The following is a 13750-nucleotide window of genomic DNA, read 5'->3' as shown; positions in this document are numbered from 1 at the left end:
TGTTTAGGTTACTTAATAAGAAAAAGCAATCTGACCCAAATCATTTCCCAAGTGTTTCTGGAATAAGGTGAATTTTAATAGATCAAAAAGGGTCTTTAGGTCAAAAACATTTTTATGTAGCATGTTGCTCTTTTACCTAGTTTTAATTCTACCAAATTTTTCATGATATAAAGACAGTGTCCAATGTAGTTGTTGAATATTATCTGCTTTTACAATTTTTATGAGGCCATTCTTTAGTGTGTCACTACTCTGCTTCTCACATGCAAAAATACCTGTAAAAAATTTTTAATGTTTTATATCTCAAATAATTTGTGAGATAATTCTAAGAGTTTAGAACTCACAAATTACTCATGACACTGAATCATTAATATTTCTTTCATTTCTCTTCCTATAAGCTTAAGAAATAAGACCGGTAACCACCTTTACTTACTTCATATTCATTACCACATATTGAAGAAACATGCAGATTTTAATAGAATTAAGAAAGTACTCTGACCACATGTTAAACTTGATGATGATTAGTTAGAGTTCAGCTGTGCTTAAAGAGCATACTATGAAGATGACAGTAATTCAACCTCTGAGGAAGGAGCAAAACAGAACTATACTCTGTCTCCCCGAAAATAGGATCTAGCCAGACCATCAGCTCTAATGCATCTTTTGGAGCAAAAATTAATATAAGACCTAATATAATAAAATATAATATAATATAATATAATATAATATAATACAAAACAATATAATACCGAGTCTTATATTAATTTTTGCTCCAAAAGACATATTAGAGCTGATGGTCCGGCTAGGTCTTATTTTCGGGGAAACACGGTAGGTAGGTGTTGTAGTCATTCAGGAGCTTACCCCTGTAGAAACAAAAAAAGCACTGTGGAGCTCTAGTCAAGATAGGACGATAGGTGAAAACTGTGCTGGCCTCCTTCCACGTTCACATCAAATTTAAAACTAAACTACAGAAAACCATCATTGAGAATTGCCTAAAGTCTAGCTGAACAGAAATCCTATTACTAAGGATATACAGAAGAAGCCATATCGAGAATGGTTGAAGGGGCGGCGAGGCAGAAAAGAGCTGGTCTCACATGTGGCTGTTAAAAATCAGGTGGGTTATCTCAGCTGTGGAGGTCCCCCCTGAGGAGCAAGGGGTCCCAGACTCACACCAGGTTTCCCAACCCAGGGTTTCAGTGCCAGAAAGAGAAGTCCCCATAATTTCTGGCTGTAAAAACCAGCAGAGCTTATGGGTGAGTGAGACAGAGGGCTGCTGGAGTCCCAGGCATTCCTCTAAAAGGGCCTGCACGCAAACTTCCTCACTCACAGACTCACTCTGAGCTCCAGCACTGGGGCAGCAGCTTGAAAAGCACCAGAGACGTACAGGGAGGAACTAAATTATCTGGCTTCAAGGTGAGGGCTACAGGGGAAGCTTTCTCCTGGACAGAAGTGCTGGCAGAAGCCATTGTTTGTTGAGCCCTCACCCCTCCCGCCGTGCAGACACAGGCAGACACCCTAATATGAGCCTCCATTAACCCAGCTAACACTGTTCATCTTGCCTGGTGATTCTGAGACCCTGCCCCACCCAACTTGTGGACACACCCAACTTGTGGACCCACGCAAGCTGATTCCAGTGGCTTTTCTATCCAGTCTATCTTGGATCATGCTGTTGACTGTGCTAAAATCTCTCAAAGATTCACAAACACCAAACAAGCAGCAGCTGGCCTCAGGTCTCAAGATCACAGCTTGGCCTCTCCCAGGCACCTCCAAGCCCAGCATGGGTGGCTGCCATCTACGAATTGCTTTGTGGCTCATGCCAGATGACCCTGGGCAGGGTACAGGCTGCAGCTGAAGTTGGCCTGCAGCAAGGCCCCTCCCAAGGGGCACCAATACCAACATACCGGGTGGCCAGCTTCAGAACCCACCAGAGCACCACCTAACCACCTCCACAAACTACACATCCAAAGGGCAGACTGGGTAGGTACCATAGCCCCGGTAAGGCAAATCCTGCTCCATAGGGTGAGCCCTTGCACAACAGCTCCTCCACCATAGTCACTTCCAGTCCTCACAGTCAGCCTGAGGGTCAGTCCCTACTTCTGTGTTCCAACAGCAATCAAGGCTCAACTACAAGAGGAGTGCACACACAAGCCACACAAGGGACACACCTGGAGCACCAAGTTCATCTGACCAGGGAGACTAAGCCCCATAGGACGTTGACTACATAAGGCCACTCTACCAAGACCAGGAGACATAGCAGCCCTACCTAATACACAGAAACTAACACAGGGAGGCAGCCAAAATGAGGAGACAAAGAAACATGTCCCAAATGAAAGACATAACAAAACTCTGGAAAAAGAACTAAATAGAGACAAGCAATCTACTAGATGCAGAGTTCAAAACACTGGTTATAAGGAAGCTCAATGATCTCAGTGAGAACTTCAACAAAGAGATAGAAAACATAAAAAACAACCACTCAGAAATGAAAAATACAGTAATTGAAATGAAGAATACATTGCAGGAAATGAACAGTAGATTAGATGAAGCAGAGGATTTAATCAGATATTTGAAAGATAAGGAGGCAAAAAACACCCAACCAAAACAGCAAAAAACAAAACACCAAAAAAATGAGGACAGTTTAAGGCACCTCTGGGACAATATCAAGTTATACCAACATTTGCATCATAGAGGTACCAATAGGAGAAGAGAGCAAGAAATTGAAAACCATTTGAAGAAATAATGACTAAAAACTTCCCTAACCTGGCAAAGGAAATAGACATGCAAGCCCAGGTAGCACAGAGTCGCAAACAAGACGAACCCAAAGAGGCCCACATTCAAGACAAATCATAATTAAAATGCCAAAGGTTAAAGAAAAACAGTGATTTTTTAAAAGCAGTTAAGAGAAAGGCAGTTAGTTACCTACATGGGAGCTCCCATAAGACTGTCAGCTGATTTCTCAACAGAAACTTTGCAGGCCAGAAGGGACTGGCACAACATATTCAAAGTGACGAAAAGCAAGGACCTACAACCAAGATTATTCTACCAAGCAAAGCTATCATTTAGAATCGAAGGAGAGATAGCTTCTCAGACAAGAAAAAGCTAAAGGAGTTCATCAACACCAAACTAGTATTACAAGAAATGTGAAAGGGACTTCTTTAAGGGGAAAAAAAGATCAAAAATAGGAATAGCAAAATGGCACCAACTACATTATTTATCAACAGTTTGTAAATGTAAATGGATTAAATGCTCCAATCAAAAGACATAGGGTGGTGAATGGATAAGAAAATAAGACCTTCACACATGCAGCCTACAAGACACTCACTTCCGATCAAAAGACACACAGACTCAAAGTAAAGGGATGGAAAAAGATATTTTATGAAAATGGAAACAACAAAAAAGGTGGGGTGGCAATACTTATACCAGACAAAACAGACTTTAAAAAAAGTCTGTAACAAGAGACAAAGAAGGACCTAGTAATTACACTTCTTGTTATTTATCCGAAGAAATCCAAACCACTAATTCGAAAAGACATTATGCTTCCATATGTTCATTGCAGCATTATTTACAATAGCCAAGAAATGGACACAACCTAAGTATCCTCAGTAGATGACTGAATAAAGAAGTGGTGCATATATACAATGGAGCATTACTCAGCCATCAACAACATGGATGGACCTAGAGGGTATTATGCTGAGTGAAATTAAGTCAGACAGAGAAAGACAAATACCATATGATTTAACTTACATGTGGAATCTAAAAACATAAACAAACAGAAGCAAACTCATAGATAAGAGAACACTGATGGTTGCCAGATGGGAGGGAATGTTGGGAGGATGGGTGAAGGGAGAGAAAGGGATTAAGAGGTACAAACTGGTAGTTACAAAATAGTCATGGAGATGTAAAGGACAGCATAGGGAATACAGTCAGTAATATTGTAATTACTATGTATGGTGTCAGATGGATACTTGATTTATTGGGGTGATTATTTAGTAAGTTATATAAATGTCTACCATGTTTCCCCGAAAATAAGACCTAGCTGGACAATCAGCTCTAATGTGTCTTTTTGGAGCAAAAATTATTATAAGACCCAGTCTTATTTTATTATAAGACCAGGTATACTAATATAAAATAATATACAATATAATATAACATAATATATAATACCAGGTCTTATATTAATTTTTGCTCCAAAAGACGCATTAGAGCTGATTGTCCAGCTCGGTCTTATTTTCCGGGAAACAAGGTAATCACCATGTTGGTACACCTAAAACTGATATAATATTGCATGACAATTGTAACTGAAAAATAAAAATTACATTTAAAAATTGTATATATTTAGGATACAACTTGATGATTTTAATATAGGGAAGGGGCATAAGGACTATTTTTACAGAAGAAGGAACTAGGAGGTTGGATTCCAAGCCTGCTGCCTGTGTGCTGCCAGACGCATAATTCAGACAGAATGTAAGCAATCACACAGAACAGATCACTAGAAGCCTACTGAGTAGAGATTCCATTATGGCCATTCCCGTAATTAAACCTATTACAAACTAGCCACAGGCTGTACCTTACAAAAGTTAAAGGTAAACCTGCCCCTATTCCTCTTATACCTTGCAGAAATTCCCCATACCAAGAAGTTTTCCATGGAAACAAGAAACACATATAAACCCCAGCCGAGAGGATGGAGGGGTTCTCTCTTCCACTAGCAATTAGAGGGTGGCCTTTCTTTTCCTACCTCTGCTAAAACAACTTCCTTTCACTTTAAACTCTAGAGTGGTTCACATTTGAATTCTTTCCTATGTGAAGCCAAGAACTTTGTTAGTTCAGGGTTTGAGTCCCCACTTTGGGGACTCACCCCCACCACAATCAATCTAATTAACATATCCATTACCTCACAGTTACCATTGATCAGTATTTTGGAATCCCAAAAGCAAGAGGGATAAAGCCAAACAATTTGCTTTAAAACAGTAAATCATTTAAGTTCAACATCAGCTGAGGCATAATAGTTACTCAGGGAAAAAAAAATCCTAGAATAAAATATCCCTAGACCACCGGTAGAATTTTGTAATGATTCTACCAAAAGTCTAAGACTAGTAACTTTGTTTATTATAGGCATGAAAGGGTATCTCCAGATGTTCTAAATTGATTAAAAAGACAATGAAATGTCTTCACAAATGTGTAAATATAGCAAATCCATTAAGGACATCAATGGAACAGGAAACACGTGAAAGAGAATAGAGGCCAGGGGAAGATAGAAATCAACTATTACAAATAGCTTTTTATCTAGGAGCTTGAAAGGGAGCACTGTTTGTTAATGTGACTCAAATAAAAATACTTGCAGTATTTTAATAGGACAGGGTCAGGAAAAAATACACAATCTGGTACTAAGAAAACATACAAGGTATATAACTATATACCATATATATAGAAATAATTTTTACAGGTAGCTTGTGGAATTACTCTGATCGTCATCCCCCATTTATCAAGTGATTGATATGCTGGGTACTCAAGCAACTTCTTCACCTGATTAAACCTAGAAGAAATAGCAAAACCATCAAGGATTCAGAGTTGAAAAGTGCCACTCATCCACAATAGGATCTATTCAAAGACATGCAAGAAAGCCTTTAAGATGCCGGAAAGATAAAGAAAAAAGTGGGTACAGTAAGTTATGGAAGAGCAGAGTAGAAATTTCTGCTGATGTTAACCTAAAAATGGAAAAAGAAATAAGGAACAACAACAAAAAAAAAGCAGTGGTATCAAACATTTTTTGGTAATGTAATCATCTTTTTAATCATAATGTGGTAATGTAACTTTGTAGAAAAAGGTACTATGGGTTCCTGATAAAGAAAAATAACTTAAAAGGAAATTTATCATTAAGCTCAAATGTGATCTCTTAAAGGAAAAAGCTAAATGCATGTAAGAATTTATGAATTCAATACACCCTTTTGGTGTGGGAAAGTGGAATGTGAGGATGAAAAAAAAAATTTTCTGTTTTAAAGTCTAAATATCCAATTTTAAACATCATTGGGAACTGTGCTCCCCAGTACAGTAGCTAATGAATTTAAATAAAATTAAAAATTCACTTCCTTAGTCAAACTAGCTACCTTTCAAGTGCTCAATAATCACACACAGCTAGTGGCTGGCTACTAGATTGCACAGCAATGATTTTAGAACATTTCTATCATGGCAGAAAGCTTTACTGGATAGCACTCATCTAGAAAAAAAGGTTCTAAAAGGCTTTTTGAACAGCAAAATTATGATTCCATTTCTGTGAAAGGACCAGCCTGAAACCAAGGGAACAATAATGTCTCACCATCATTCCAAACCCCTTATAATATTTTGACAGGAATTATTTCCAAATCATATTTTACATTTGAAAACAGATCAGGTCAAAGTCATTTGTCTTACCTTCACAGAAATTTTTGATTTACGTTCTACAAAAGAAAACAAAAATTACTAAACTATCAACCAAAAACACACTAAGGCAGTCACAAAAGAAAATTTTAATTAGCATTGTCATAAGAATTTATCCGTTAGAAATATTAACCCCCAAAACATTAACTTTAGATCCAGAGTGTTCTTTAATAGTGTGGTTCAAGTATTTTGATTTCACGTTTATTTTCCAAGGTAAAACTATAAACAGATCAGGGTAAAAGAAAATGTGAATGAGAAGACTACCAAAGTATATTAGTTTTAAAACTGATAGTACTAAAAATGACTTTAGCAACTGTGCTCTTACTATAAATTTAATTTTCTCAAACAATACATTCTTTACATGTACAAAACATAATTACATGCTTCACCAAGATTATTAATTAGGCAATATGGATACATGTAAATATAATGAAGGGATGTATAACACATGAAATATACTTGGACATTAAATTTTATGAATAAATACTGACAGTGGTAAGCAGTGATGTAATATGACTTAACTTGGCAAAAAATAAATTTGAGGAAGTTAGAGGAAACAGCTTTTTCAAAGTACCATTCAAATATCATTCTATTACAAGCAGAAAGTCTGTTAAACTAGTATAAATTTTAGGTAGGAATGTAAAAAGTCAACATTTTAGATTCCGGTAACACAGCATACCATATGGAGACAATATTAGCTTGGTTTTTCCATCCAATAATTCAGTTTCAAGCTTTAAACCATCTCTGCAAAATAAAAGAGAGTTGTAATTTTAAGAAACAGAAACATTTTAAATAGCCAGAAATGCTCATTTGAACCTTTAAAGTAAATCTGTTCTTTTGAATTTATACATGAATCTTGTAAATATGAAACCATTCTTTTAATTAAAAACATTTTTCAATCCAAGATAAAAATGAAAACTACAAGGAGAAAATTTTTTAAACTTCCAATACAAAGAATTTATCTTTAACCTGAAATTTCATTTTGTTACTGATAAGCAACAAATTAATTCTTGTAACTCTAGACTGAAAAACATGCTGACACCAAAACTCCTCACCCAAGTTAAAGGAGCAAAACATATCTACCATTTATTAGTTTCCTAACGATCTTATGACTAACACATTCTATGGCGTATCTAGAGCATTATTTGAAAATGAGCTATAATATTGCCACCGGGAATATCCACTGCTTGAGCATAGAGTTCTACTCTATTTTGAAGATTTCAACTAATACATATTCACATTTAGTGACACTTTTGTTACTATCAAAACAATAAATCTATAATAAACTTTGGCAGCTATAATTTATTTGTGCATGTCAACTCAAAGAGCACAAAGTAACAGAAGACACTGCCAAACAACTTTGTACATATCCGTTAAGGTCCTAATAAAAAGGCCTCTAAAAACAAAAATAGCGGTCCACACAGTTATTTCACTATTTAAGTAAAAAAAGAAAGGGGGGAGGGGGCAAAAGTGACTTCCAAGAGACAAAATTAAATCCAACGGGCCAAAAAAAGAGAAAGGGTGGGAAAAGTCTGATTAGGGACATGAAACTTGAGGTGTCGCTAAAGTAGGGGAAATCAAGTCAGCTTAACATGTTTATAAAAACACTGGAAAGAATTTGGGTTTCAAGGTCTTCCCTGTTGGAGGAATACGAACAGTTCCTGTTTACGTTGGTGAAACTTAAAAAAAGAACTTGACTTAAAACAGCAAATTTTGTCTGTTTAGCCCTGCTGCAGTGCAAATACCTTCAAGCACAGGCTGTCTTACGTATTTTTATATCCCTAAATACTAGAACAAAATTTATTTGCTAAATGATGTGCAATAGTCCGAGTTTGGTGACTTGCATCTTCTTAAAATATTAAAATTCCCAGTAATGAAAGCCAAGCAAGTCCTTTTTGTGTACTGAACCACTACTGAACGAGAGCCTATAAAGTGCCAGGCACTGGTGGTACTAGTGGGATTCCCTAAGCAGCATCAGTTCCATACAGCGCGGGCGCTAAACTCATAGGCGCTCGGTCAATCTGCAAAGATTCCAAAGACACGGTCGCACAGAACCAGGGGCCTGGGCCAGGATTTCTCCCTGGGATGGCGCTAAGCTTTATCTCTTCATCTGCCCTCACGGTTTATCTCCTCTCGTCCTTCTCCGCCCTGAGGTCAATGAGCCGGCGGAAAGGAGATCATCAGTTTTAATTCGAATGAAGAGAAAAGCAAGGGCTAAGGGGGGGTGTGGGGGGGTAAAGGACGATCCGGCCCCCTTGCCCCCTCCACCAAAGAGAGAGCCCGGCACTGCCGCTTGAGGCGGGGCGTGCCTGGAAGGTTCTCCGCGAAGGAGTCCAAGGGCCCACCCAGCCTCACCCTCTACCCGCTGAAGCCCACCTTTCTCGCCCCAGCTTACCCCAAGTTCATGGCCTGACCTCTCGCTCTCTCCACTGGACGCTCAAGCCCCTTGTGTACGTCGGTTGCCGCTGCCGATCAACAAGCTCTACGCCGATTGGATACAACGATGCCGGCGAGCTGGGAGAGACGATCAATCAGTGCTGGGCTTGCTTGTGGGTGCGCTCATCGGGGCGGAGCTGCAGGGGTGACAGGCTTGCTTAGCCAGGCCCGGGGCTCGGGGTCCTGACACCTGGATGGTAGAGGCCTGCCTTCGGGCCTCGAAGTTGTATCCTCCCGGAGTTCACAGGGAGTCCTTAGAAAGGTGCCTCAGCTCAGGCGGAAGTGGCAAAAATAGAAACAAAAAGCATAAACGTTTTTAGGAAATTAACATCTTCTGTGTTTTGCATTTGGAAGAGCTGCTTATTTTAGTATAAAATAAATGTGGGGATGGGTTCTGGGGAGAAACTCCTAGGGCGGGTACAGGTTATGTCTTATTTCTTGCCTCAGCATGAAGCATACCACATTGTAGCTCTTTTTTAAATAGCAGCAATAATCACAAGTTCTCAATAAATTTAGCTCTTATGTGCCAGACAAGGATCTGAGCGCCTTAAGTTTATTATTTAAACTTGAGAACATCCTTGAGGCACAGAGAGGTTAAGCAACTTGTCCAAAGTCACTCTGACTATCAAGCAATCTAACACCAGAGCCCCCGTTCCAATCTAGTGTTATGTGAGCCTAACTCCTATTTATCCTTTACATCTCAATTTAAACTTCACTTTCTTTACGAAGCTCCTCTGGAACCCACTCGCCCACTCACGGGGAAACCAGAAACCCATTCTCTGAACTCCCCAAATGCTGCCCTTTCAATCAGGATACTAATACTTTTAAGATGTTGTCTCGTGGGGTGTCGTGAGGGGTCTCTGGTCCTGCTCCCCACATAAGAACGCAGGATGTGGTGAGGTCAAAAAGGAAACCAATGGAGTCATGGATAGGGGATTCATACCACTATTTCCCCCAGGCGGCTGGGTTGGAGACACAGGAAGCAGGAGCCACACTATCCGCAATCTGCCATCCTCTTCTCTGCCAACCAACCTCACTTGCTAACTGCTATCCGCACTTGCTAGCTTAGCCATGGCAGTTATATCAGTGGCTAATTGGCTAACTGGTTACAGCTGATGGCCAATCAGTCACAGCTAATGGCCATCTACTACCCGAGCCAGCACCTTTCCACGTGAGGCTGAAAGCCTAGAAACTGCTCTCTGGGACTCTAACCCCACAAATGTTATGTCAGAGTGAGTGAGCTTCAGAGGGGCAGACAGTTGATATCATACATCTCTATATCCACAGCACCTGGCACTGAGCAGTATAAACAGTAAATGTTTCCTAAATGAATGAACAGCAGAAATAAAAAATGCCAACAACTTTATTAACTTTGACTGAATTGTATTTCATGATGAGCTTGTCCCTAGATTACAATGCAGTTACTGAAAGTTCACAATTTTTTTCATCTGCTCTTACGATATTTATACAAACTATAGTTGTAATAAATTAGGCACATTGAATTCTGTTGGTACATTGAGTGAAAACTCTGAGATCTTTCAGGAATCACTTATTGTCATGCAGGGTGACATGCGGGATCTCTGATCCCACTCCCCACATAAGAATGCAGATATGGTGAGGCCAAAAAGGAACACACATGGAGCCATAAATAGGGGAGTCATACCACTATAGTCTCGCTGGCGGCTGGGTTGGAGACACAGGAAGTAGGAGCCACACTATCCACAACCTGTCGTCCATTTCTCTCTGCCAACCAACCTCACTTGCTAGCTGTAATCCACCGTGTTAACTGCAATCTGCTCCTGCCAGCTCAGTCACCATCCTCTTGCTAGCCCCCATTTCCTGCAAGCGTAGCCACGGTAGTTATGTTAGTGGCCAATGGCTCACTGGTTACAGCTGACAGCCAACTAGCCACAGCTGATGACCATCCAATCACAGTTGATGGCCATTTACTACCTGAGCCAGCACCTTTCCTTGTGAGGCCGAGAGCCTGGAAACTGCACTCCTAGCTCTGTCCCCACACTCCACCCCTACAAGGTCTCGCCTCACAATCTACTAGACAAGCATCTTCTGCGAGGGGCACTGTGCAAGGAGCCTGGAGGTGAATGCAATATCCTGGACACAGCCAGCCTCTCTGGGCACAGCCAGGGTTTCTCAGGGCACCACCAATCGTTCTGGGCACAATCAGACTTCCTGGGCTTCTTAGGGTACCACCAGTCTTCCCGGGCACAGCCAGGGCCTCTCAGGGCACTGCCACTCTCTCTGGGCACAGCCAGACTTCCTGGACTCAGCCAGGGCTCTCAGGGCACTGCCACTCTCTTTTGGCCTCTCAGGGTACCGTGCTGGAACAACAGCGACTCACAATCAAGGTGCTTACAGATTCTCGATGGCAGCCGGTCAAGACACAGAAGAAAACATCTGCCAGTTCTATTACATTGTGGCATGTTCCAAAGCAAACAGTCAAGTGGTCCATTAAATTAGGGATGGAAGGCAATTTGCCCATAGTCCATAGTCATTCGCCAGGGCTGTCCTGGGGGTGAGGAACGACCTTGACCTCACCCTCATCTCCCACGGAGGACTCAGCAAGCATTTCCTCCTGAGACTACAAGTCCTGCATCAGGGTTGCCTCAGCAAGAACTTCCCAGCCCACAGGACCACAACGACCTTCGCTTTCTCTGGCCTATGCTGGTTGGGAAACCGTCCATGTGTTTCCAACCTTCCACGGGGGTCCAGCTCTCCGGCAGCTGCTCCTCCTGGTTTTCCCGAGACTGAGTGTTCATACACACAAACTGATCCACTGCCCTTTGGAGGGCTTTGGCCCACACCGGCACCCGACCCTGCTCGCTGCACCATTTGTAGTGTAGGGTGTCATGCGGGATCTCTGGTCCCGCTCCCCACATAAGAACACAGGACATGGTGAGGCCAAAAAGGAACACATACAGAGCCATAGACAGGGGAGTCATACCACTATATTCTCGCTGGTAGCTGGGTTGGAAACCCAGGAAGCAGGAGCCACACTATCCGCAACTTGCCGTCCACTTCTCTCTGCCAACCAACCTCACCTGCTAGCTGCAATCCGCCGTGCTAACTTCAATCCGCTCTTGCCAGTTCAGCCACCATCTTCTTGCTAGACCCCATTTGCTGCTAGTGTAGCCACGGCAGTTATATTAGTGACCAATGGCTCACTGGTTACAGCTGACAGCCAACTAGCCACAGCTGATGGCCATCTAATCACAGTTGATGGCCATTTACTACCTGAGCCAGCACCTTTCCATGTGAGGCCGAGAGCCTGGAAACTGTACTCCTGGCTCTGTCCCCACACTTATGTACCTGACCTGTGGAGAATACTCTTAAATAATCACTTGTTAATTTACTTGACTGAATAAATGAACAGGTACTAATGTACATTTGATCCTGTGTTGTTTATTTAAGGAATACTTATCTATTCATAGAAAAAAGGCTAAAAGTATTTAAAGCAATATGTTAACAGGAGTATTTCTGTGATGTAGAGTAGTGTGACTTTTAAATTTTTATTTTGTTTCTAACTTATTAAGAAAATATTTAAGGAAACAAACAAACAAACAAAACATGACAGAATGGTACAATGAACACCTCATATATCCTCTACCTAAATTTGACAATTAGTAATGTTTTGCTACATTTGTGTGGGGACAGAGCCAGGAGTGCAGTCTCCAGGCTCTCGGCCTCACGTGGAAAGGTGCTTACTCGGGTAGTAAATGGCCATCAACTGTGATTGGATGCCCATCAGCTGTGGCTAGTTGGCCGTCAGCGGTAACCAGTGAGCCATTGGCCACTAATATTACTACTGTGGCTACACTAGCAGGAAATGGGGGCTAGCAAGAGGATGGTGACTGAGCTAGCAAGAGCAGATTGCAGTTAGCACGGCGGATTGCAGCTAGCAGGTGAGGTTGGTTGGCAGAGAGAAGTGGACGGCAGGTTGCGGATAGTGTGGTTCCTGCTTCCTATGTCTCCAACCCAGCCGCCAGCGAGACTATAGTGGTATGACTCCCCTATTTATGGCTCCATGTGTGTTCCTTTTTGGCCTCACCATGACCTGCGTTCTTATGTAGGGAGCGGGACAGGAGACCCTGCGTGACACCCTGCATGACAATTTGCTTCCTCTCTCTTCCTCTCTCTCTTGCCTCTACCCCCAAAGGAGTAGGTAGGCACACCCATACATCCCCCCACTGCCGCCCCAAACACACCCAATCTTTTTTTGCATCACTTTTTGCAAGTAAGTTGTAGACATTATAACACTTCACCCTTAAACATTAAAGCATGTGTCTCCTAAGGATAAGACGTTCTCCTATATAACCACAGCACTGTTATCACACCTAAGAAAGTTAGCAACTTTCCTAACATCAAATGTTACGTCTATATTGATGTTCTGTTCCTATTTAATTTTCCCCACTTGTCCTAAGAATATCTTATAGCTTTTTATTTACAAATCGAGAGTTAGTCAAGCAATACGCATTGCATTTGACTGTTAAGGATCCCCTCTCTCCAGAAAAACAGTATATTTATTAATGAATGCTTAACCTATACCTTTTATTTCTTACTGTAGAAATATCTATAACAAAAGTTTCCATTTTAACCATTTTCAAGTGTGCAATTTAGTGGCACAATATTGTGTAACCATCACCAGTATTTAGTTCCAAAACTGTTTCATTACACAGAAACTCCATACTTATTAAGTAATAACTCCCCATGCCTCCCTCCCACCAAACCTCTGGTAACCTCTATTCTCATTTCTGTCTCTTTATGAATTAATATATTCTAGAAGTTTCATATAAGTGGAATCATACATTTGTCCTCTTGTGTCTGACTTCTTTCATTTAGCATAATCTTTAAGGTTCATCCATGTTGTAGTATGTGTCAGAACTTCATTCCT

General features: G+C 41.1%; 1 protein-coding gene across 1 annotated transcript in view; it reads right to left on the bottom strand.

Moving 5' to 3' along the window:
- Window positions 1-8920, bottom strand: part of CCDC66 (coiled-coil domain containing 66) — a 43435-nt gene extending 34515 nt beyond the window's left edge. The window contains 3 exon segments of the mRNA XM_033132727.1: window positions 6400-6425; window positions 7085-7149; window positions 8801-8920. Of these exon segments, the coding sequence (XP_032988618.1) occupies window positions 6400-6425; window positions 7085-7149; window positions 8801-8811 (102 nt within the window). The 5' untranslated portion in view covers window positions 8812-8920.
- Between the last annotated feature and the right edge of the window lie 4830 nt (window positions 8921-13750).

This window comes from Rhinolophus ferrumequinum, chromosome 17 (genome assembly GCF_004115265.2).
Source record: "Rhinolophus ferrumequinum isolate MPI-CBG mRhiFer1 chromosome 17, mRhiFer1_v1.p, whole genome shotgun sequence".
NCBI lineage: Eukaryota > Metazoa > Chordata > Mammalia > Chiroptera > Rhinolophidae > Rhinolophus > Rhinolophus ferrumequinum.
This window is presented reverse-complemented; position numbering and strand designations above follow the sequence as displayed.